We start from the raw sequence: 26,272 nt of genomic DNA, 5'->3' as shown, positions 1-26,272 counted from the left end.
GGTTCTGAATATGTTGTGGAAATGACAGCACAGACATGAACAGGAAGGGCCCAACCCAGGGAAGGAAATCTAAATGGAATGGGAAGCAGCTGGTCAGGGACACACCAGGGAGAGAGTCAGCTCAGCAGAAAAAGAGAAACAGAGAAACAGGGAAATACAGGGAGAGAGAGTTCAAAGATCCTAAAATTAATCAAATAAACTCAGTTCAGGACTCAAGCTGTCGAGCTGGACCTTGCAGAGAGACTATCAAACAAAGCAAGAAAACAGTGAACATACGGCCCAGACTACACTTGGTTACTTGTTGCTTCAGGGGTCTCATGAGTTCCCCTTTAGAATCTACTCTTTTTTTCTTTTTTGGTAGCACTGGGGATTGAATTCAGGGGCACTCTACACAGAGCTATATCCCCAGTCTCTTTGATTTTTTTATTTTGGGACAGAATTTCACAAAGCCACCCAGGCTGGGCTTGAATTTTCTATCTTCTGCCTCAGTTTCCTAAATAGCTGGGATTCCTGACCCACACCCACCACACCTACCCACATTCCACTTTTTTGACACCAAATTGCTAAAAAGTAAACTGAGGCACCAGAGAATTTTAAACAGCCTATTTGAGTAATAAGTAATTTATACACTGGGAAACACCAAACAAAAAAGGTTAGTGCTCTGATGACAAAGCCTCAGAAGCAAACATTACGTGGGAAAATGTGCAAGTGAAATAAATTATTTGATTGGTTACAAAAACACATTTTTTATTTAAAAAATCCGTTGTCACATATGAGAGCTGACTGCTTAGGATTGGCAGATTTTGCTTAACTTCTAAAGTCAATATTTACCAGAATTGATCCAAGTTGAGTTTCATTTATGTTGTCAGTTTTAGCAAGGATAAGGTTATTTTTAATAACTTTTTAAATTTTTATTTACGTATATGTGGTGCTGAGGATCAAACCCAGCGCCTCAAATGTACTAGGTGACTGCTCTACCACTGAGCCACAACCCCAGCTGAGCCACAACCCCAGGTAAGACTATTTTTAAGGCCTCTTTGAAAATACATTTTGTCTGCTCAAGATTTTTCAGGCCTGGTGTGTATTTTAATTTGGCTGTAACAGCTCTTATCAGGTCACCATTGTGTCCCAATTTACATAAGGACATCAATAATAAAATGATTGCATTTCCAGATGACAGGAAGGTAGAAAGGCACTAAAGCATTAGGTGGACTAATCTGGCTAGAACAGTGTTTGATTCCACCTAAGGGTCTAAGTCCAGTTTTCTAACCTGGAAGCTGGAGCAGAGATTTAACTTATCTTAGCACCCAGGTCTCCCTGCCCCCTGCAGTTCATGTCTCCACCCTGAGCAATTTCCCACACCACCCCCTCTCCCCAGAACACTCCTCATTCTCCCTAAAGTCCCAACTGTCCCTGCAAACCCCGACCCACCCTTTACAGCACTTCAAGGGTGGCACTTTCTGTTGGCACCCTTCCTTGTCCATGAAGGGATGACCTCATCCCCAGTGCCCAAAAGCCATGCTCAGACCAGGGTCGTCACCTCTATCACATTGTAATAAATTTATTTGCCAGTGCTTCTCAGAGGACCGAGAAAAACTGTGTTTCACATATAAAATTATGTACCCTGACATCAATCCTTTCAGGAACACAGGACCCTGTCTGTGGTTTGCTTGTTTTGTTTGTGGTTTGCTTTTTTTGTTTTGTTTTCTTACAAATGGAGAATTTTCTTTCTAATATCACAAAATGAAATAGGTAACTGACAAATCGAAGGCTCAACATTTTGTGAAAAACAGCACAGACTGAAAAGAATGCAGGAATACTAAGTGCTACATTGGAATCCTTTATCACCCCCAGTGTTCACTCTGGGGCAAATTGAACAGAATGGCTTTCTTCTACTTTAAGGTGATGCAACTTTTCAAAAAGTGAAAATAATATTCAGGGAAAGAGTTAACACCAGAACAGATGAATTCCACAAAAGAGGAATACAGGGGAGGAATTTGAATATATATAACAAATGATTTTAATAAGTTTATGTATAACAAATTTATATGCTATAATTATAATATATAGTATTATAAATTATACTAAATATGTAACAAATTATTTCAATTACCTTACAGAATTTTGAACAGAAAGAAATTTTTTAAAAACCAGTTTACTGCAGAGGAAGATGAAGAGATGGAGAACATGTGTGCGACAAACTACCAAGAATGGTAAAAACGAAAGGGGAACGTGGGCCCTTACTGTGCAAACAGCCTTTCCTGGCTTCTGTGTTACCATTCTTGGCCTGCCTTTAAGCAGAGTTATCAAATCTCCGGTCATTCTGCAGCCATGATATATTCTTCAATAGGAGATCCCATGTCAACAGGGAAAGCTCTGGTTGGCACCGGATACCTTAGATCTGTTGGAATAGTAGCAATTAGAGCTACAATAGCAGTTGAGTACCCATTACTTTCATTACCAAGTAATGAAACAGGAAGGCTGTTTGCACAAGAAAGCCATGTACCAACCGGTGGGTTTCTGCATGGTCAAGATATCAGGACCCACCTGGCTCTAGCAGCCCCACCCACAGGGGCTGCTATATATATATATCTACAAACCCAATAGGGGCACCCACAACCCCTGAATCCTGGGATAATCAGCTGGGTCTGTTCTCACAGGAGCCACAGCACAGAGATTAGGTAAGGCATTAAGCCCTAGACCTGGGATAGAAGGGGCTGTGGTGGGACAGTACCTGAGGGAGGGCTGAATGAAAATTAGTACCCAAGAGACTTGGGTACACTTTAGGGATAGAAAGCAAATGGAAATATGACCCCACAGTGACAGCAGAGGGGACCGCTGGTTGAAAGAGGAAAAGCATATGGTAACTGAGCCAGGATGCAGTACTAGTTATCTCTCTTCTTTGCTCACAGGATCATGGTTCCAAAGCTGCTGGGCTCACGACTTTGGCTCCTGCTGCTCCTGGGGTTCATGGGAATAATTATCTCATCTCAGGCCAAACCAGGTCATTTAACCTGGGCTCAGTGGTTTGAAATCCAGCACTTAAATATGGCCCACCCCCGATGTGATGATGCAATGCGGGTAGTTAACGGATACACAGGTCGATGCAAAGGCAAAAATACATTTCTACATACAAGTTTTGCCGCTGTTGCTCAAGTTTGTGGAACCCCAAATATAACCTGTCGTAATGTCACCAGAACAAATTGTCATAACAGTTCAGTTCAGGTGCCTTTAGTTAACTGTGATATCATCAAAAGAACAAAGAATTATAACAACTGCACATATCAAAATGTAGCAGCAACCAAGTTCTATGTAGTTGCTTGTGAAATGAAATCTCCACAGGACAGTACCCCGTATCTACTTGTTCCGGTTCACTTGGATGGGATATATTAGCTCCTGGATCAGCACTTTGTGGCATGGATCATCTACCAGCTCCCAAGCCGTCTGTCAACCCTGGATACCAGCTCCTGTTCTCATGCAACCAGTCCCCAGCCCCTTTCAAGCTTTGCTGAGCTAAAGCACCCTGTGAGCTGTGCAATAAACCTCTTTGCAGACAATCTAGATCTCTGTGTATCTGTTTCTGCTCCTCTGCTGTCATTTACTCACAATCTGTCCTACAGACATGTTCCTTTCTCTTCCTGAGATTTTATAGAGAGATGTTAGGCAGAGACTCCTTATCAAGAAGCTGCAGAGACTTGGCCCCCTCACTGCCTCAGGCTGGGAAACTGGGGTGTCTACTGAATCTGCCAACTGACAAAGGCCCTCCTCAAGAGCAAAGTTTTCTCAGCCTGCTCTGAACCCTCTGCAGACTTGGCCCTAACCTTGTACAGTTCAATGGGTTTGTTGGAGTTTTTTAATTATGTTTTTAATTTATATAATAATTGCATATATTAAAGGGTACGGTGAGATTTTTCCAGACATGTATAAAAAGTGTAATGATCAGTCGGGGTAATTGGCATTCCCAGAACCTCAAGCACTTTATCATTACCTTCTGGGGGGAGCATTCAAAATCTTCTCTGCCAGCTACTTTGAAACATGGTACATTTTGGTTAACTATGATCATCCTGCTGTACTATCGAACATGTTCCTCCTGTCTACATTAGGTAACTGTGATCCAACCTCTCTCTATCCCCACTCTCCCCAGCCTCTGGGGACTCTGTCCTACTCTCTCCTTCTGTGAAATCAACTTTTTTAGATAACACTCAGGAGTGAGATCATGATGTATTTGTCTTTCTATGCCTGATGTACTCCACATAACATAACAACATCCAGTTCCATCCATGTTGTTGCAAATGACAGAATTTCATTGCATTTTATGGCTAACTAGTATTCCATTGTGCATATGCACCACGCCTCTATACAATCATTAGGTGATGGACACTTGGGGAGTTTCCATTTCATGGTCCTTGTGAATAATCTTGCAATGAAGGTGGGACTACAGATGTCATTGTGACATGCTGATTCCCTTTGCCTTGAATTTATACCCAGAGGTGTTATTGCTTGATCAGAGGGAAGTCTTATTTTTCATTTTTTGAGAAACCACCATATTATTCTCCATAGTGGATGCACTAACTTGGATTTCCACCAGTAGTGGGCAAGAGTTCCCTTTTCACCAGATTCTCACAAACATCTGATAATTTTTATCTTTTGATGATAGCCATTTGAACTGGTGTGCGATGGTATGTAATTATGATTTTGCTTTGCATTTTCCAGAAGAATAGTGAAGTTGAGATTTTTTTCATAGACTATTCTGCAATTTCCATATATTCTTTTGCAAATGTCATTTAGACTATTAGCCTATTTGTGTGTGGGCTTTGTGTGTGTGTGTGTGTGTGTGTGTGTGTGTGTGTGTGTGTAAGTCTGTGTGTTTTATGTATTGTACTGGGGATTGAACCCAGGATTCTTTACCACTGAGCTACGACACCTGTCGTCCTCTTATTTCTTTATTTTGAGACAGGGTCTAGCTAAGTTGCTGAAGCTGGCTTCAAACTATCTATCCTCCTGACTCTGCCTTCTAAGTCATTGGGATTACAAGAGTGTACCACCACACCAGGCCATTGTCTTATTTATTCATCAGATTGTCGGTTTTTCTGATGTTCAGTTGTTTGAGTTCCTTGTATATTCTGCACACTAATCCTTTGTCAGATACCTGATTTGCAAATATTTTCTTTCATCCCATAGATTGTCTCTTCACCTTAATTATTTCCTTTGATTATTTCCTTTCCTATGTAGAAGTCTTTTTAGCATTTGTCTATTTTCCTTCAGTTGCCTGTGTTTTGGGGGAACTTCTCCAGAAATATTTTGCATGTAGCAATGTTTTAGAGTATTTTACAAACTTCCCTTGACTGATTTTTGTGTGAATACTGGTCACATTTTATTTCACGGTAGAGGTGACTACCTATTTGAGTGTCTAGCTATAGACTCTCCCTGGAATCTTAACAGTCACTGTGTGTGATGGGGTGGGGGTGGGAGTGGTCATTGCAACAAGGACATAAACCAAAGGTTCAGTTGGCCAACTAGGACCAGAGTGCTAATGCTAGAATGCTGGCACTCAGCCTATTTGGATTGTTCTGCACTGTGCCATTGTGATGTTTTGAATTAGTTGCCAAGTTATAAAATTTGGGATTTTTCAACCTAAAAGTCTAGATTCCTATCTTCCCTGTGAAATATGGGAGTATCTGGTAAGCATGGTCTGCATTTCTTTAAGGCAACACCCAGGGAGTCAGGTTCAGTGGCTCTTCTCAACAGGATAAGAACACTCCAGGGCTTCACCATTCCAAGCACTGCCTGTTGTTGCCTGCCTGACTACTCATTCCTTCTAACCTCTACCTGGATCCTGTTCCCATATGAATTGTGGACCCTGGGGAATGTGAAACATCTCTTTCAAGGGGTCTAGAATGTGCCATGCCCAATTCCCAACAAACCTTCTTCCTACTGAGTGGGGTTCTGCACACACTGCTAAGAGAATTTCCCAATCATTCTCTCAGTAACTTCTCTCAACAGTTGTTTTAACTGCTTTCTATTGCCTAGGAAAGAAATTCCAAATGATCTAGACTGACATGAGAGGCCTGAGGCTGAGCATTCTTGTGAGTGAAGCAGAGATCAGCTACAAATCAATCTTAGCCAAACTCTACTAGATCCTCAGCATGAAGTTGCCCTCTGGGCAGGCTGCTCCAGTCACTTCAGTCACCCCCACACCCTATCAGAGGCACACCAGACATATTCAATGCCTTAGAACTCTGAAGATTGATCCTGTGACCCCAGGGACACTGGGATGATGAGTTGGTATTAACAGTAGCTGAGCAGCTTTATGAAACTCAGACACAGGGAAAGCACTTCTGCATTTGTGGTTTAGAAAAGAAAAGCTGTTTGAAAGGATGTCAGTGATTGAGTAATGACTCAATGTCCATTGGTCAGGAGTTCCTGGGGAAAACTGAAGCATCAGGAAGGACTTTGGTTACCATGAGGTAGCCTTGTGTTCCTCAGGGATGGGACTGGGCTTTCAAGCCAGGCAGACCTGCTGTCCAGTCTAATCATGCTAGTGGGGGCCATTTGCCTGAGTTCTGTGGAGACTTCTCTGATGCCTTCAACTAGAGCAGCTCCTCTTGTTCTATTCTGTCATGTTACATGTAGCCCTATTATGTTGTCACCTGTGACACTGACAATTATCTGCAGTCATATGAGTAATGGGAGTCTCTCCCAGTAGTCTGCAAATCTTGTTAAGAGCACAGAGTGTATTCAGTCTCCCTCACTCAACCAAGGCTTGCCAAAGGATATATTGAAAACTATTTGAATATATTGAATCTATTTGCCATTGAAGGTACAAATGAATTATGGGTCAATTAATGGATGGTGGGTAGTTAAATTGCATATTGAGGATAAAGGCCTAGCTCACAGTTTGATATGAAAATGTGGCTCCTTCCTGAGAAGTTGACATGCCTCCAGTTTTTCCCGTCACCAGCACCATGATGCCTTCAAAAATGTGCTAATTCAAGACTCATCTTGTTATAAATTGCAGTTTGTGCATAAATTATGCCAACCTTTAACTTAAAATTGAAAATTAACAAAGGTAAACTAGAGAATAAATGGAGTTTAAAACCTACTTTTCAGTATGTTTGCTAAGTCCCTGGGTATCACTATAAAGGGTCAGGAAGAAACAACGTTGGAATGCCAAGTTGCCATTTAAATCATGTGAGCTAGGACAAATAACTCAATCTTTCAGACATGGTTTTTATGTTTTAAAAAGAAGATAACTTTGCCAGGCGTGGTGGCACATGCCTTTAATCCCAGTGGCTCAGAAGGCTGAGGCAAGAGGATAGCGAGTTCAAAGCCAGCCTTAGCAAAAGGGAGGCACTAAGCAACTCAGTGAGACCCTATTTCTAAATAAAATACAAAACAGGGCAGAGGATGTGGCTCAGTGTTTGAATTCACCCCTAAGTTCAATTCCTGTTACAAAAAAAAAAAAAAAAAAAAAAAGGATAACTTTGGCTTTCTCTAACATTCTGTGAAAACATTCAATTACATACAACTTACACATATAATAGGCACCAGATAATCACATGGCAAGTATGTCATTCGCCCATTCAGTTAGAAACGTATTTTTAAGCACTTAATATATGCAAACTCTACGAGCAGCACTAATCCAATACACATGCAACATCTGTTCTCATGCAGCTCATAGTCCTTCAGAGAACACATACATTCATAAATTAATCACAGAATAAGAATCCAAATACACACAGGATAAGGACAATACAGGGAATGAAAGTGTTTTTTTTTTCCCTGCACCTACAACTGAATGGGATTGAATTTTTTATCATATTTTTATAGGGGCATTATAGTCATACATAAGGGTGGGATTTGTTATTATGTATTTGTACATGCACACAATATTACAATGTAATTTGGCCAATACCATTCCCAAGTATTTCCCCTTTTCCTTCTCTCCTCCCTCCCACTGGTCCCTTTTCTTGTCTCTGTGGATCACCCTTCAATTTTCATTAGAGCCCCCAACCCCAACTTTTTTTCTTTTTTTTTTTTTCCTCTCTAGCTTCCACATCTGAGAGAAAACATATGATCTGTGACTTTCTGACTTTGGCTTATTTCACATAATATTCTCAAGTTTCATCTATTTTCCTGCAAATAATATAATTTTATTTTTCTTTATGCCTGAATACAACTTCATTGTGTATATACACCACATTTTCTTTATTCATTCATCTATTGATAGACACCTAGGATGATTGCATAGTTTGGCTATTTAACTGTGCTGCTATAAACTTGAGTATATACATATTGCTATTGTATGCTGACTCCATTTTTTTTTGTTGTTGTTGTTGTTCCAGGAATTGAACTCAGGAGCACTCAAGCACTAAGCCACATCCTCAGCCCTTTTTTATATTTTATTTAGAGATAGGGTCTCAATGAGTTGCTTAGCCACTCGCTATATTACTGAGGCTGGCTTCGAACTCGGAACCTCCTGCCTCAGTCTCACAAACTGCTGGGATTACAGACATGCACCACCACACCTGGCTCCCAATTCTTGAAGATAAATACTAAGGAATATTTAGACATAGCTGATTCATAGGGTCATATGGTCATATCTTTTCAGGAATCACCATACTGATTTCTTTAGTGGTTGTGCTAATGTATAACTCATCAATGTTGTAAAAGTGTTCCTTTTTCTCCAGCATTTTTTTTTTTTGTCTTGATGGCTGCCATTCTAACTGGAGTGACATGAAACCTCAATGGAGGTTTGATTTGAATTTCCCTGATTGCTAAAGATGTTGAATATTTTTTCATGTTTGTTGACTGTTTGTATTTCTTCTTTGAAAAGTGTCTTTTTAGTTCATTTGCCCATAATTGGTTGTTTGGTGTTAAGTTTTCTTTGTTTTTTATATATGGATAATAATCCTCTGTCAAAAGAGAAGCTAACAAAGATTTTCTCCCATTCTGTAGATGGTCTCTTCACATTCTTTATTGTTACAGGTGTGCACCACTCACTCAGTTTATATGGCCCATTTTTGACCAAACCATTGCTATACAGTTCACAGCTGTACCTTCAGAGACTTACCCTGAAAATTCTCTTTATGACATCCAGAATTTTCAGGCTAAGACCATAAATCTCTTTTTACTCTATTCTTCTAGTTTTATTCTCATTCCTGTTGAATGTTCTCTTAGCTCTCTTGAGTTGTAAAGTCTAGGAAGTACTCAGATTCCTTGAATAAAAAAGAGATAAATAGGAGTTCTAAGCCTGAAGCACAGGGGAAAATAGGGTGTTTCTGGTTTAGCTTCTATCAAGTCACAGAAGCAAGTGTGCGCACACGCACACAAACACACACACACACATACACACACCTGCCAAGCCTCTCAGCTCTGATCTTGAGAATAGACACAAGCAGCAGGACGTGGTATCAGGACCTCCTGATGTGGTTACTGGGCAGAACAACAACAACAACAAAATAGTGGAGATGTAGGACAAGACAACTGAGGAAGGGACTTGGGAACTGGGAAAAGTTACTAAGAACCATGTCAGCCAGGCATGGTGGTGTACACCTGTAATCTCAGCAAGCTGGGAGGCTGAGGAGTATAGCAAGTTCAAAGCCAGCCTCATCAACTTCACCAGGCCCTCAGCAATTTAGGAATATTTTTCAATATCTTTATCTTCTTATTGAATTTCTCATTCATTTTCTGTAGTGACTTCCTTAATTCATTCAGTTTTTTTTTTTTTTTCGTGTTCTCTTGGAATTCATTGATCGCTTTTATAATCTTTTTTTTTTAGTTCTGTAACTGATATTTAACCCTCTTCAGTATTTTTATGTCAGTTTTTGGTAAATTGTGAACTCTAGGAGGTGTTGTATTACCTTGTCTTTTATATTTCTTGTATTCCTGTGTTGGCCTTTATGCATCTATTAAGATAGATTTCTTTTGCACTCCAATGTGTGGGCCTTTGGGGGGGCGGGCACAGCCTTCTCTTGCCAAATTTTCCTAGAGTAAGCTAGATTGAGAACCCTCATATGTGCAGTATCCACACTCTACGTGTTAATTCTCAGTCTTTGCCTTAGCAGTGGAATGTCTATGAATGGAACCTGAGTGTCCACCCCTAACTTTTCTACCTAGGGCCTGGTTAATAGTTTGGGATTTTTTTTTTAAGGTTCTGGGTTTTTTAATTTTTTTTTTTTTTAGTTGTAGATGGACCCAATACCTTTATTTTATTTATTCATTTTATGTGATTCTGAGGATTGAACCCAGTTCCTCACAAGTGCGAGGCAGGCACTCTGCCACTGAGCCCTCAACCCCAGCCCAGTAGTTTGGGATTTTTGTCTCTTCTATTATTTGTACTAAACTATATCTGAAATTTGAGTGCCATTGATTTGTGTGTCTGCTGTCTTTAGGTCAGTTTTCTGAGTTTAGTTCAGCAACATAATTTCTACCCTGTGAATGTGCAGTATTCCTGTAGATTTCCAGTCCCTCACAGAATAGAGGGAAACAAACAATAGCAACAACCAATGCAAACAATATATAGCATTAAATTAGATACCTGATTCCTACAATGACATCTACAATGTTTATGCAAAAACAAAAAAAGAAAGAAAGAAAATTTTTAAAAAAAAAGAACGATTTGGGACAGAAATTGCCAACAGCAAAAACAGTAAGTAACTATAAACTAGATCTGGCCTTAAAACAAACCACAGGTACTGACTGTCATCCACAGTAATAATTAATAATAATAGCAACAGCATTAATGGTTCTGGCAGAGGTTATTAACCAATTAGTACTAAAAGATGGTAAAAATGCAGCTCATTAAGAGAAGATAATGTCAGGAAGTTAGAGAAGAGTTTACAATTTCAAAAAGTGAACAGAGGGAATGCAGAAGAGATGTAGCATGTGATGGTTATAAGGAAGGAGAGGAAAACAGGAAAAACAATGTAAATTGAGAAATGGCTGTTAGCATGGGAATAAAAGAGGGAAATACAAACAAGAGAACCAAACAAATGAAAACAAAACCAAAATAAACCAACAAAGACCCTAACCCTAAAAAGACAAGGCAAAGAAAAATAACTACATTAAAGAAAGTACTGAAAATGAGGGGGGAGATATTTATATGTATATATGTTCATGAACCAATCCATACATCAAGAATACCCAAGAAAAATAAAAAAGGAAAAAAAGATTTTTAATGAAGGCATTGTCTCCACCAAGGTGGTCAACATAGTTGAAGAGAATGGATGGTCACTGCCTAGGCCCAACTTTCCTTTTTTTTTTTTTTTTTTTTTTTTTTTTCCATTTCTTTTTAGGTCCTGGGCTGAAAGCTCTTAATCCCTTCTTTTTGTGTTACTCATTAAGCTTCCAGTTGGAGTGACCTAAGACTGAAGCTGGTTGAAATATCTCTGAGTCCCTTTTCACCAGTGTAAGGTGGGATGGAATAGGAAGTACGTCAGTGGAGTTTTGCCTGGACAGACCAGATCAATGCTCTCTCAGGGCAGGACTGCTGCAGAGTTTTATGAAGGGAATTTCAATAATTGAGGCTTAAATCTAATCAGGCCTGAAGGGCTTTATTTGGGTTGTATCTGCTCTGGTGAGATTAGCTCAACAGACCCCTAGGGCCTGGCAGTTACTGATCTCTATCAGGAGTCTGGCTCCAAGGAGCTTCCCAAGAATTCTACTTCGTGGGGCAGAAGACCATCCTCCACACACTCTGAATGTTGCACATGGACACAGCCTTCCCACGTACTCACACCCATGTTCAGATTCCCACCCACTTCCCGCTGGACACATGAGCCACCAGACTCAAAGGGAAACTGAGTTACACTCCCTCCATATTTCTGACTGGAATCTCCTGGGTACTTCTCTGTGCATGTTTTCTTTACGTTCTGCTAGGTATTCCCTAGGCTACATGGTAGATGCTTGCCAGGGTAGTATGGCAATGTTTGCTATGATCTCCTGGCTCTGCAGCAGCAGCCAAAACATGGCCTCCTCCGGATGGCTCCTGCCTCTGCTCTCTGCTGGTCAGTTGAGAAGCCCTTTCCATTCCACAATACAGCCTCTGGATCAGCTAAGTCCAGGCTGATTTTCTGATATTTTTCTGCGCCATATTCTGGTCTCAGGTTTTTCCTGACCAAATCCGTCTGCTGCGTTCCTCTCTGTTATCCCTCCCCTCTGTGGTGAACTTGCACCACTACCACCTCCCCTGCCACACACAGCCAGCTTGGATCATGTGTACTCTTCCTTCTTTGTTCAACGTACCCAAATTTCTGAGTCTCTAAGACATTCTGACTATTCAACATTGAATTTTTAGTGAAATTCCTCCTCAACCACCTCACTGAGAAGCAGTACTCCCACTGCTTGAATCTTGAGCCACAGAGCACCTAGGAATGCAGCCTTCCTCTAATCCACCACCTTGAATCTCCTGCCAGGACGTTCTTACCAACTTCTGGCCTAGAGCTATGAGGTATGCCATCTTGGATTCTGAAACCGGAAGACCCAAATAAACTTTTCCTCATCGATGTTGTCCTTGTCAGGTCTTTTGTCACATCAATAAAAAGCGACTGAAACAGTTACAAAAATGCCATTTTAGATTTACCTTGGTGAAAAATCCCTTGTCATATAATACATGACTGCTTAGGATTGCCAAATGCTTTATTTCTAATGTCAATATTTAGCAGAATTGACCCAAGTTAAGTTTCACTTATGTTGTCACTTTAAGCAAGGATAACACTATTTATTTATATTCTTTATTTGTTCTTATTATTTATACATGATAGAAGAATGTATTTTTACATATTATACACATACGGAATATAACTTCTCATTCTTCTGGTTGTATATGATGCTGTATTACATTGGTTGAGTGATCATACATGCACATAGGATAGTAATATCCAATTCATTCTACTACCTCTCCTATTCTCATTCTCTCTCCCTTCCTTTAATTCCCCTTTGTCTAATCCAAAGTACTTCTGTTCTTCCCTAGCCCCCACCCTTATTGTGAGTTAGCATCTGCATATCAGAGAAAACATTCAGCCTTTGGTTTTTTGGAACTGGCTTATTTTGCTTAACATGATATTTTCCAGCTCCATCCATTTACTGGCAAATGTCATAATTTCATTGTTCTTTATGGCTGAGTAATATTCCATGTGCATATATACAACATTTCTTTATCCATTCATCTGTTGAAAGGCACCTAAGTTTGTTCCATGGTTTAGATATTGTGGTTTAAATATTGATGGGGCTGTACACTGTAGTTTGTTGAATTTAAGTCCTTTGGGATATACCAAAGAGTGGGATAATAGGGTCAAATGGTGGTTCCATTCCAGGTTTTCTGAGGAACCTCCATACTGGTTTCCAGAATGGTTTCACCAATTTTCAGTCCCACCAGCAATGTATGAATGTGCCTCCCTCCCCCAACATCCTCACCAACATTTATTTTTGCTTTTATTCATGATAATTTCCATTCTGACTAGAGTGAGCAGGAATCTCAGTGTAGTTTTAATTTGCATTGGATAAGACTATTTTTAAGGCCTCCTTGAAAATACATTTTGTCTGCTCAAGGATTTTTCAGGCCTGGTGTGTATTTTAATTTGGCTGTAACAGCTCCTATCAGGTCACCATTGTGTCCCAATTTACATAAGGACATCAATAATAAAATGATTGCATTTCCAGATGACAGGAAGGTAGAAAGGCACTAAAGCATTAGGTGGACTAATCTGGCTAGAACAGTGTTTGATTCCACCTAAGGGTCTAAATCCAGTTTTCTAACCTGGAAGCTGGAGCAGAGATTTAACTTCTCTTAGCACCCAGGTCTCCCTGCCCCCTGCAGTTCATGTCTCCACCCTGAGCAATTTCCCACACCACCCCCTCTCCCCAGAACACTCCTCTTTCTCCCTAAAGTCCCAAGAGTCCCTGCAAACCCCTACCTAACCTTTACAGCACTTCAAGGGTGGCACTTTCTGTTGGCACCCTTCCTTGTCCATGAGGGGATGACCTCATCCCCAGTGCCCAAAAACCATGCTCAGACCTGGGTTGTCACCTCTATCACATTGTAATAAAATTCAGTGTTTGTTTGTTCTCCAGTGCTTCTCAGAGGACCAAGAAAAACTGTGTTTCACTTATAAAATTATGCACCGTGACATCTATACTTTCAGATATATATATATATATATATATATATATATATATATATATATATATATATACATACACACACACACATACATATAATCTTCTTCTTAATACCAAAAGATGAAATGGTTAACTGACAATTGAGAGCTCACCATTTTGTAGACTATTGTACTGTTATCAGCGCCCTGCCAGGGTAGTTTTCTGTTCAGAAGGTGTGAGCTGCCTGGGAAAATAAAAAGTCTGAAATAATTAGTAAGAAATAAGAGACAGAGCCAGAAATTAGATAAAAGGGGAGTGCCTGATAGGTCTCCCGGTCCTGATAGGAGATGGAACTAAAAACGGCTCCCATTCTTTGTTTAAGGGATAGTACGTCAAAGGCAGGGATAAGGTTTCAGCGGGAGGGGTCTCACTTCTCCGCATGACAGGGGTCTTGCAGCAAACAGGTTGATTGGCATCTAGGAAAGCCACACCCATCTCCCAGAGGCGGTGTGGCTCCCGTGGGTCCCCCAGCTCTGAGCTGTGCTGAGCTTCTGATGGATCTAGGAAGGAAGTCATGTGAATCAGGCATCTCAAACCAGCAGCACTGCTGCTGGGAGTCCCCAGGATACCAGACTTTCACTAATGGCTTCCACGTTATTTTGGTTCACCCACAGTTCACGGGTGGCTGTCGGCAGTAGGAAACAGCACAGACTGAAAAGAATGCAGGAATACTAAGTGCTGCACTGGAATCCTTTATCACACCAAGTTCATTCTGGGGCAAATTGAGCAGAATTTCTTCTATTTAAAGGTAATTCAATTTTTCAAAAAGTAAAAATAATATTCAGGGCAAGACTTCACACCACAAGGAGGGAATCCTACAAAAGAAGAATGCAGGAGAGGACTTCAAATATATATAACAAATTATTTCCATTATCCACAAAATTAAATTTAAAAGAAAAAAAAAACAGTTTACTCCAGAGGGAGATGAGAAGATGGAGAAGAAGGGTGTTAACAAACTGCCAAGAAGACTAAAAATGAAAGGGGAACTTGGGCTTCTTTTGTACAAACAGCTTTTCCTGGCATGTTTCTGTGATTTGGTTCTTGGCCTAGCTTTATGCAGAGTTATCAAATCTCTGGTCATTCTTCACCCAGGAAATATTCCTGAACAGCACATCCCAGATCAACAGGGAAAGCTCTGGTGGCACATGATGCCTTAGATCTATTACAACAGCAGCAACTAAAGCTGTATCCTTGACTACCAATTGTCCACCAAGTAATGAAAGAGGAAGTCTGCTTGCACAAGGGGGCCATGAACCCCTCTGTGGGTTTCTGCATAGTCAAGACGTCAGAACCCACCTGACTCTGGCAGCCCCACCCATAGGGGCTACTATATATCTACAAACCCAAATAGGAGCACCCACAATCCCTGAATCCCAGGAAAACCAGCTGGGTCTGTTCTCACAGGAGCCACAGCACAGAGATTAGGTAAGGCATTAAGCCCCAGACCTGGGATAGAAGGGGCTGTGGTAGGACAGCATCTGAGGGAGGGCTGAACGGAAGTTAAGTGCCCAGTAACTGGGAAGGTGTGATCTGAGTCATTTTTCAGGAAACTGTAATAAGTCTGATGGTAATGAACACAAATGTCTCCAGTAGGCAGGAGAGTGACATCATTGACTGAACAGAGAAGGTGAGTCAGGAAGGAGAGGTGGACTCAGGAAGACCCCTGAGCCTAGTGCCCTTTTCAACACAGGCAGCTGCTGCCCAGCTCCAGCTGACCCATTGCAGTAGAGGAGACTCCCTACACCAGCCAACATTATGGGAGCTTTTAAGATGAGACAAGAATGCAAATTCCTCCTGTGAAATGGGCCCTCCCAGCTCTACTTGTTGAGTACTAGCCCTGCCTTGATGGAACTTGGTCTTTCGGTACCCTACTAAAACACAGTGACCAAACCCATGGACATTTAGCAGGCAGTGTATAGTTTTTATTCACTGAGACCAGATCCAGCCTGCAAAAGTCCTTCATGGATAATGTGGAATTAGATTTCTTATAGCAGAAGCAGCTGTAGTGCTGTCCTTCAGTACCCATTGGTCAGTCAAGAGGCTGGATGCCCAGGTGGGCCTAGTACCAATGTGTGGGTGTCTACATGGCTAAGACATTAGAAACTTCCTGGCTCTGGCAGCCCCACACAGGAGCTGCTATGTATCTACAGGCCCATACAGGAGCACCCACAGTTTCCAAACCCAAGAACAGACAATCAGCTGGGTTTGTTACACAGGAGCCACAGTACAGAGAGTGGGTAAGACATTGAGCCCTAGAGCTGGGACCAGAGGGCCAGCAGTGGAACCTAAGGTAAGCTGAAATAAAATTAATACCCAGGAACTTGAAACACATTAATGATGGGAGCAAATGGAAATAGGACCCCACAGTGAGGTCCTATAAGACCTATAGGACCTCAGAGGGATCCTATAAGCTAAGACAGGAAAAGAATATGGTCAGTGAGTTAGGATGCAGGACTAGTTGTTTCTTTTCTTTGCTCACAGGAAACATGGTTCCAAAACTTTGGCTCCTGCTGCTGCTGGGGTTCATGGAAATAATTATCTCATTTCAGGCCCCACCAGGTCATTTAACCTGGGCTCAGTGGTTTGAAATCCAGCACTTAATTATGGCCCACCCCCAATGTGATGATGCAATGCGGGTAGTTAACGGATACAGAAGGCGATGCAAATCCAAAAACACATTTCTACATACAAGTTTTGCCGCTGTTGCTCAAGTTTGTGAAACCCCAAATATAACCTGCCTTACAAGCCCCAGTACAAATTGTCATAACAGTTCAGTTCAGGTGCCTTTGGTTGACTGTAACATCACCAGAAGAACAAAGGGTTATATGAACTGCAGATATCAAAATGTACCAGCAACCAAGTTCTACGTAGTTGCTTGTGCCAATAGCTCTGTGCAAGACAATACCACGTATCCACTTGTTCCAGTTCACTTGGATGGGACATATTAGCTCCTGGATCAGCATTTTGTGACGTGGCTCATCCGCCAGCTCCCAAGCCCTCTGTCCACCCTGGATGTCATCACCTGTCCTCAAGGAACCAGTCCCCAGCCCCATGCAAGCTTAGCTCAGTTGAAGCACCCTGTGAGCTGTGCAATAAACCTCTTTGAAAACAAATCTAGATCTCTGTGTATCTATCTCTTACATATGTGCTCCTTCCTCTTCCTGAGATTTTGGGGAAGAGAGATGTGGGGCAAAGACACTGTATCAGGAAGCTGCAGAGACTTGGCCCCTCACTACCTCAAGCTGGGAAACTAGGATCTTCACTGAATCTGCCTACTGACAAACACCCTCTTCCATAGTAAATTTCTCTCAAGCTGCTCTGAACCGTCAGCATACTAAGCCCTAACCTTGGCCTGAGGAGTTACTCATTATACACTCCAATTTTTTGTTGTTTTTCACTCCGATTTTTCTTTTTATTTTTTAACTGATACATAATAATTGTACTTTTTAAAACTGCTTTCCATTGCCTAGGAAAGAAAGTCCAAATGATCTAGTCTGACATGAGAGGCCTGAGGCTGAGCATTCCTGTGAGTGAAGCAGAGATCAGCTACAAATCAATCTTAGCCAAATTCCACTAGATCCTCAGCATGAAGTTGCCCTCTGGGCAGGCTGCTCCAGTCACTTCAGTCACCCCCACACTCTATCACACTCTATCAGAGGCACACCAGACATATTCAATGCCTTAGAACTCTGAAGACTGGACACTGGGATGATGAGTTGGTATTAACAGTAGCTGAGCAGCTTTATGAAACTCAGACACAGGGAAAGCACTTCTGCATTTGTGGTTTAGAAAAGAAAAACTGTTTGAAAGGATGTCAGTGATTGAGTAATGACTCAATGTCCATTGGTCAGGAGTTCCTGGGGAAAACTGAAGCATCAGGAAGGACTTTGGTTACCATGAGGTAGCCTTGTGTTCCTCAGGGATGGGACTGGGCTTTCAAGCCAGGCAGACCAGTCTAAGCTTGGTAGTGAGAGCCTCTTACTTGAGTTCTGTGGAGACTTCTCTGATGCCCTAAAGTAGGCAGCTCCTCTTGTTTTATTCTGTCATATAATGTTATGTTGTCACCTGTGAGATTGACAATAATCTGTGGTTAAGCCCGTAGCGTGGGTCTCTCCTACTAATCTGAAATCCCATTAAGAGCACAGAGTGTATGCAGTCTTCTTCACTATAGCCTTTGTGTTAGCTGTTTTTGCTGTAGGAATGGATGTCCATGAGAATGGATGAGGTCCTTCCAGTCATTCCTACTTAAGTTTTTGTCAGTAGTTTCGACTTTTTTCTCTTCTATTCTTTCTAGTTTCCCGGTAGATTTTTCAGCACCTTACAGCAAACGGAGAAAGAAATAATGGCAACAACCAAAGCAAACAGTATACAGCATTAAAATAAGTACTCAGTGCCTACTATGACATCTACAACACTAATTGCCGCAGAAACACAAATGGAGGGGTCAGCAATTGCCAACAGTAAAAACAGGAAATAGCTGTGAATCAGATCTGGCATGAAAGTAAAGAACCTGTTTTGGCAGTTTGCAGTACTGATTACTGCAACAGCATAAATGGTGAGGGCAGGAGTTTTATAAGCCAAATAGTTATAAAAAATAGTCAAAATACAGTCCCAAGAGAAAAAAAAAATGTGATAGAAAGGTAAAGTTTCAAATGTTCAAAGTGTGAACAGAGAATGCAGAAGAAATGTAGCAAATGATAGTTATAAGAAGGAGAAAAATAGAAAAGATGAAGTAAAGCGAGACAGGAAGAGAGAAAAAGAGAATTTTGCTATTAGTGGGAGAAGAAAGAAGAGAAAGAGAAATGAGGGAAACAAAAAACAAAAGTAAGAAAAAAACAAAAATCTTAACTTTCAAAAAACAAGGAAAAATAACTTGTTTTTAAAATTATCTGGGCCTGGTGGTATAGGCCTGTAATCCCAATGACTCGGGAGGAGGCAGGAGGATGGTGAGTTCAAAGCCAGCCTCAGCAATTTATCGAGACCCTAAGCAACTCAGTGAGACCCTGTCTTAAATAAGATACAAACAAGGGGTGGGGATGTGGCTCAGTATATGTAGCCATGAGCCAATCAGCACAGCAATAACGCCAAAGAAAAAAAGGGGTGGGGGGGAATTTTCTTACTAAAAAATACTGTCTCCACTAAAAGTATTTTTCTCCTCTTGAAAAGCGTTGACAAGGATCAATGCCCAACAGTCATTCTTTCAATTTATTCTTGGTCTGTGTACTGAGAGAAAGAGAGGGTGTGCAAGGGCTGGAGGTTGTTAATCTCTTCCTCTTTTCGTGTTACTCACTGAGCTGCCAGCTGGTGTGGTCTAAAACTGAAGCAGGTGAAATAGCTCAGAGTCCCTTCTCACCGGTATAAGGCAGAATGGAATAGGAAATATTGTTGATTGGAGTTTTGTCCAGACAGACCAGATCTATACACCACCAGGGTGGGGCTGCTACAGAGTGGAGTTCCAGCATCTGGGGCTTAGTGTATCTGGATTTAAGGGCTTTGTTGGGTGATATCTGCTCTGGAGATATTAGACCAACATCACCACAGGACCCAGCAGTTGCTGATCTCTGTCAGGAGTCTGAATCTCAACAGCCTCCCAAGAATTATACTTGCAGGGCAAGGGAGCCAACCCACACACTCTGCTGCCCACAAATATGGCCTCCTAGGCTTGGTTCCTGAGTGTATATTCACACCCATCTGTTCAGTTTTCCAACCCCCTTCAGCTGATCATATGAGCCTCCACGCAAAGGGAGTTACACTCCCCTCCGTATTTCGGATTTGAATTCCCCTTAGTACACTTCCCTGTGCCTGTTCCACTCATGTTCTGCTAGGTACATCCTCCACCACAAGGTAGGAGCTTTCCAGGACGGTATGGCAATGTTTGCTATAATCTCTTGTGTTCCCACAGCAGCAAACTACAATGTGGCCTCCTCAACATGGCTCTGTGCCTCAGCTCTCCACTTGCCAGTTGAGAAAAGCAGAGCGCTTAAACACCAGTTTGCTGTGCACTCTCTGGACCAGCTAAGTTCAGGCTGCTTTTCTTACCTACAGACTTTTCTATGCCAAATTGGTCCATTGTGTCTCTCTCTTTGTGTTAGCCCTCCCTTCCCCAGATAACCAGTGCCACTATCACTGCCACTGCCATAACTAGCCTGGCTCCAATGTTTTCTTTCTTGTTCTTAGTTCAGTGCACCTGAATTCCTGAGTCTCTAGGAGATTCTGACTATTCAATGTTGGATTTCACTAAATTTCATCTTTCACCCACCTTGTTAGGAATCAGTACTCCTGCTGCTTGAATCCGGAGTCATGGAGTAACTGAAAATGCAGCCTTCCTCTAATCTGCCATCAGGAAAGTGCTTCTAGAATCTTGTTCCCGGGGCTTAGAGAGGTCAAAGAAGACTTCTCTGGGTGTGGGGAGGGGGGCAAAACGTCCACTTATTTTTGCCCTCTTCTTGAAAGCTTTGGGTTTAGGAAACTGGTCACATCATGTTCATTTAATTAACATTATTTAAATGAATGAGTATACATAGAACGTTTAGAGTCCAAATATCATTTTATACACCTTTATCTCCATACTCATCATAGCTATCTGTCCCCCTCTTCCTTCCTATCCTGGCTTCTCTCTCAGCAGTTATTCATTCCCTATCCCATACCCTTCTTTCTCTCCGTGGAAATTATTCTTCTAGCTGCTCATGGAATTGGGGGTATAGAGAAATATTCAAGTGTGATCGAGTATCTATTCCCAATTCAAGAATTCCTTTTATTGGTCTCCAGCTGAAATTCTTAAGACCACAGTGTTTAAGAACAATAAGAAGGGAACTGGGCCAGGCTCAGTGGCACATGCCTGTAATCCCAGCAGCTCAGGAGGCTGAGGCAGGAGGATCGCAAGTCCAAATCCAGCCTCAGTAACTTAACAAGGCCTAAGCAACTCAGCAAGACCCTATCTCTAAATAAAATATTTAAAAAGTCTGGGGATGTGGTTCAGTGATTCAATCTCTGGTACCAAAAAGGGGGGGGGGCGGTGCTGAGATGTTGAGTGAACACAATGTAGGGTTATTCCAAAGCTTCTTTTCCTCCCAGAATTCTAGACCTAACAATACAGAATGAATACCTATGAGACATATCCTGAAGTTCTACAAGCAACTCGCCATCCCAGAGTCACAGGTGGAGGGAAAACACAGGGGGTCATTCATGACAGACTCTTTTCAAGTGGTAACTTGCAACTTGTTTAGAATTTTTCTCAGTGCTGTCCTTCCCAATGACTAAGTGTTTTCTAAGATCTGCAGAAAAAATTGCTTTTCACCCTTCTTGGTGTTCCAGGACCAAAACTTGATAATAAGGATGATGCTAATGTCCATATACAAGGTTATATATGAACTCGCATTACTGGGAAAATGCCACTTTGTTCTACTGTTTTTGACGGTTTCTGCTGAAAAACTGTACACTTTTTGGGAGCCAAGAACAAACATCCAAGTCTTCCTAAAACTTGATGTTGTGGCCCACCTGCTCTGTGGGTCAGGCGTTAGGGCTGTAGAATCAATGTGTCAGCATAAGGGAATGTGTACGAGTTGTATAGTCAGACCTATATCTTCTATGAAAAGATCCAAAGGAACTGGTAATAGTGGTGGTTTGGGGGCAGTCAAACTGGAGGACCAGGATACAGAGTTTGTGTAGGCAAAAGTTAGGGGTTCCAGAGGCTTCTGCTGAAATTTTAAAGGAAAGCCTAAGAGGCCTGGAAAGGTGCGGCAGGATTGGAATCCTGCAAACAGTCCCCAACAAGGCAGTGCCTGAAGCTTTGAGAGTAAAGCCAAAGTCTCAGCAGAAACCCCAGGACTATGGAGATGCCAGGAACGCAAGCCAAGGGAAAATGGAAGCAGTCAGCAAAGCCAGCTGAGAGAGCCCATGTGGGCTGTAATCAGTGAGACCATAGGGGCTGAGCAGCCCATGCCCTGCAGAGCTCACAACACCACTCCATGTGACCCAAAAGGCAGGCATGGAGCTACAGAATTCAAAGCCCTGCTGGGTTTTGGTCTTGCTTTGATCCAATTCCTTCTTTTTTTTTTTTTTTTTTTAAAGAGAGAGTGAGAGAGGAGAGAGAGAGAGAGAGAGAGAGAATTTTTAATATTTATTTTTTTAGTTATTGGCGGACACACCATCTTTGTTGGTATGTGGTGCTGAGGATTGAACCCGGGCCGCACGCATGCCAGGCGAGCGCGCTACCGCTTGAGCCACATCCCCAGCCCTGGTCCAATTCCTTCTTGATATTTTCTTCCTTTTGGAGATGGGAATGTTCACCCTGTGCCATTGTATCTTGGACGTGAGTAATTTATTCTTTTATTTTTGCAGAGACTCACAGCTAAGGGTTTGCTAACAAAATTTAAAAGAGCATTATGTTATTATGTTAAAGACAAAAATTACATTGAAGTGAGAGTGTTGCTCATTGACAGAGCATTTGCCTCTCATGAATAAGGACTTGGATTCCATCCACAGCAACACACACACACACACACACACACACACACACACACTGGAGTTATGGTGTGTTTGACTAATGTAGGCTCACTATGTTAGCTTTTGGTTTCTGTGACCAAAATACCTGACAAGAACAACTTGGAGAAGGAAAAGTTTGTTTCAGAGGATTCTGTCCATGGTCTACAGGCTCCAAGGCAGAAGCATTGTGATAGAAGGACATAGTAGAGAAAAGCTGTTCAGCTCACCAGGTAACCAGGAAGCAGACACACACAGACACACACACACACACACAGAGAGAGAGAGAGAGATGCTTCCAGATCGTACCTTTATACCCCTAATTCCTCCAACTAGGTCCCACCAGTATTCCCTTCAGCTTTCAATTGTGAGGCTGAGCTTTCGTGATCTTACCATTGCATAAAAATCCCATCTGTGAATGTAATGTAATCCATTAGGGAACATGCTTTTAACACATGGACTTTGAGGGGGATATGCCAAATCAAACCATAACACCTATTTATTCAGACTTCATAGGTAAAGAGGTCCTATTTAGAAAATCTTCAACATAAAACTGGAGCAAAACGAGGGTAGTAGGAAATGTGCAGAGCAAATTTATACATGGAACAATTATAAAAATATTATGAGGCATGTTTTGAATATAATTTTAAAGTTTGGGTATATAATGATTTGGATCTGGAATGTCCCCAAAATCTCATGTGTTGAAGGCTTGGTCCCCAATGCATCAATGTTCAAAGGTGGGGCTTTTGGTAAGTAATTGGATCATGAGGGGTCTGACATCATCAGGGGATTAATCCATTGTTAGCAGAAAGAACTGCTGGCATGAGGAAGAAACACAGAGTAAAGTTGGAGGATGTAAGTCACTGGGGGCATGCCCTGGATAGGTATTTCTTGTCCTCAGTGTTTCTCTCTTTATCTCTCCCCCCACCCTCTTCCTGGCTGGTATGGGCTGAGCAACTTTCCTCCATCATGCCATTCTGCCATGACGTTCTGCCACACAAAGACCTGAACCAATGAAGTCAGCCATGAACTGAAATCTCTGAAACCATGAGCCAAAACAAATCTTTCCTCCCTAAGTTGTTTATCTCAGGTATTTGTCACAGTGGGGAAAAAACAAAAACAAACAAAAAAACTAACACAGAGTGTAAACTAAGAAGGCCATGCTCTGAGTCATTGTTTTTTTGTTTTGTTTTGTTTTGTTTTTTCAGGAAACTATAATGATTTTCTTTTTTTTTTTTTTTTTTTTTAAAGAGAGAGTGAGAGACAGAGAGAGAGAGAGAGAGAGAATTTTTTTTAATCTTTATTTTTTAGTTTTCGGCGGGCACAACATCTTTGTTTGTATGTGGTGCTGAGGATCGAACCCGGGCCGCACGCATGCCAGGCGAGCGCGCTACCACTTGAGCCACATCCCCAGCCCACTATAATGATTTTCATTGTCAAACACACAAATGTCTCCAGGAACCAGAAGAGTGACATCATTGGCTAAACAAGAGAAGGAGAGTCAGGAAGGAAAGATGGATTCAGGAAGACCCCTGAGCCCTTTCAACACAGGCAGCTGTTACCCAGCTCTAGCTGACACATTGCAGTAGAGAAAACTCCCTGCACCAGCCAGGAGTTTTTAAGATGAGACAAGAATGCAAATTCCTCCTGTAAAATGGACTCTACCTAGCTCTACTTGTTGAGTACTAGCCCTGTCTTGGTGGAACTTGGTCTTTCAGTACTCTACTGAAGCACAGTGACAAAATCTGTGGTTATTCAGCAGGCAGTGTAATTGTCAAACACAGGACCAGATCCAGCCAGCAAAAGTCTTTCATGGATGACATGGAATTAGATTCCATATAGCAGAAGCAGAAGCACTACTATCCTTGGGTATCCATTAATAGACCAAGTGATCAAAACAGAGAGTGGTTGCTCAAGTGTGATGTGTACCCGTGTGTGGATTTCTGCAGGGCCAAGACGTCAGAACCCTCCTGGCTCCTGCAGCCTCACCCATATGGGCTGCTATATATTTACCATCCAAATAGGAGCACCTACAGCCCCTGAGCCTCAGTTCAACCAGCTGGTTCTGTTCTCACAGGAGCTGCAGCACAAAGACTAGGTAAGACATTGAGCCCTCAAACTGGGACAGCAGGGCCCACGGTGGGATAGCACCTGAGGGAGGATGAGCTGAAGTTAGTGTCCAGGAGACTTGGCACACTGTGGGGACGGGAAGCAAATGGAAATATGACCCCAGTGACTGCAGAGGGGGCTGCTGGTTGAGACAGAAAGAGTGTGTGGTAACTGGGCCAGGATGCAGAACTAGTTACCTCTCTTTTTTGCTCACAGGAAACATGGTTCCAAAGCTGCTGGGATCACGACTTTGGTTTCTGCTGCTGCTGGGATTTGTGAGAATGAGTGTCTCATTTGAAGACCCACCAGGTGATTTAACCCCTGCTCAGTGGTTTGAAATTCAACACGTAAATATGGCTGGCCCCAAATGTGATGATGCAATGAAGATAGTTAATAGTTACATTGGGCAATGCAAAGCCAAAAATACTTTTCTAAAAGCAACTTTTGCTGATGTTGTTCAAGTTTGTGGAACCCCAAATGTAACCTGTCTTACAAGCCCCAGTACAAATTGTCATAAAAGTTCAGTTCAGGTGCCTTTAACCATCTGTAGCATCACAAAAAGTAAATTGAGTTATGGAAACTGCAAATACACAGGTGTATCAGCAAGGGAGTTCTACATAGTTGCTTGTGACAAGAGATCTCCACGGGACAATACCACATATTCAGTGGTTCCGGTTCACTTGGATGGGACATATTAGCTCCTGGATCATCACCTTGTGGCATGGCTCATCTACCAGCTCCCAAGCCCTCTGTCCACCCTGGATATCAGCTCCTCTCCTCATGCAACCAGTCCCCAGCCCCCTTCAAGCTTTGCTGAGCTGAAGCACCCTGTGAGCTGTGCAATAAACCTCTTTGCAGACAATCTAGATCTCTGTGTATCTGTTTCTGCTCCTCTGCTGTCATTTACTCACAATCTGTCCTACAGACATGTTCCTTTCTCTTCCTGAGATTTTATACAGAGATATTAGGCAGAGAGTCCTTATCAAGAAGCTGCAGAGACTTGGCCCCCTCACTGCCTCAGGCTGGGAAACTGGGGTGTCTACTAAATCTGCCAACTGACAAAGGCCCTCCTCAAGAGCAAAGTTTTCTCAGCCTGCTCTGAACCCTCTGCAGACTGGGCCCTAACCTTGGCCTGTAGAGGCATTCATTGTACAGTTCAATGGATTTGTTGGATTTTTTTATTATGTTTTAAATTGACATAATAATTGCATGTATTAAAGGGTACAGTGAGATTTTTCCAGACATGTATAAAAAGTGTAATGATCAGTCGGGGTAATTGGCATTCCCAGAACCTCAAGCACTTTATCATTACCTTCTGGGGGGAGCATTCAAAATCTTCTCTGCCAGCTACTTTGAAACATATGGTACATTTTGGTTAACTATGGTCATCCTGCTGTGCTACAGAACACTTGAACATGTTCCTCCTATCTACCTTTAGGTAACTGTGATCCAACCTGTCTCTATCCCCATTCTCTCTAGCCTCTAGGGACTCTGTCCTACTCTCTACTTCTATGAGATCAAC

The 26,272-nt window shown here is 42.0% G+C and overlaps 3 protein-coding genes across 4 annotated transcripts; all 3 read left to right on the top strand.

Annotated features, from left to right (window-relative positions):
• Positions 1 to 2,901: 2,901 nt before the first annotated feature.
• On the top strand, positions 2,902 to 3,393 carry LOC308647290 (non-secretory ribonuclease-like; the record flags this gene model as incomplete). The annotated part of the gene is made up of 1 exon (XM_081291379.1): positions 2,902 to 3,393. The coding sequence occupies exon 1, from the start codon at positions 2,917 to 2,919 to the stop codon at positions 3,391 to 3,393; it is 477 nt and encodes a 158-aa protein (XP_081147505.1). The 5' UTR covers positions 2,902 to 2,916.
• A 12,071-nt stretch (positions 3,394 to 15,464) lies between these two features.
• LOC308647291 (non-secretory ribonuclease-like) lies at positions 15,465 to 17,264 on the top strand. 2 transcript variants are annotated; one of them, XM_081291381.1, is made up of 3 exons: positions 15,520 to 15,585; positions 16,311 to 16,450; positions 16,642 to 17,264. In XM_081291381.1, exon 3 carries the CDS (start codon positions 16,647 to 16,649, stop codon positions 17,106 to 17,108), a length of 462 nt encoding a protein of 153 aa, XP_081147507.1. In that variant the 5' UTR covers positions 15,520 to 15,585; positions 16,311 to 16,450; positions 16,642 to 16,646; the 3' UTR covers positions 17,109 to 17,264. The 2 variants fall into 2 exon arrangements, with proteins under 2 accessions (XP_081147506.1, XP_081147507.1); XM_081291380.1 differs by lacking the exon at positions 16,311 to 16,450 and having other exon boundaries at positions 15,465 to 15,585.
• Positions 17,265 to 24,971: 7,707 nt separating this feature from the next.
• Positions 24,972 to 25,502, top strand: LOC308646923 (non-secretory ribonuclease-like; the record flags this gene model as incomplete). Its single annotated transcript, XM_081290501.1, has 1 exon — positions 24,972 to 25,502. One exon carries the CDS (start codon positions 24,972 to 24,974, stop codon positions 25,446 to 25,448), a length of 477 nt encoding a protein of 158 aa, XP_081146627.1. The 3' UTR covers positions 25,449 to 25,502.
• Positions 25,503 to 26,272: the final 770 nt, after the last annotated feature.

Source organism: Spermophilus citellus, assembly GCF_964194105.1.
Source record: "Spermophilus citellus genome assembly, chromosome: 4".
Lineage (NCBI taxonomy): Eukaryota > Metazoa > Chordata > Mammalia > Rodentia > Sciuridae > Spermophilus > Spermophilus citellus.
The sequence above is the reverse complement of the archived record's forward strand: the minus strand, read 5'-3'. Positions and strand labels throughout refer to the sequence as shown.

Excerpts from the sequence above, each read along its gene's own strand:
- LOC308647291 (XM_081291380.1), top strand. The coding sequence starts at position 16,647 with ATGGTTCCAAAACTTTGGCTCCTGCTGCTGCTGGGGTTCATGGAAATA.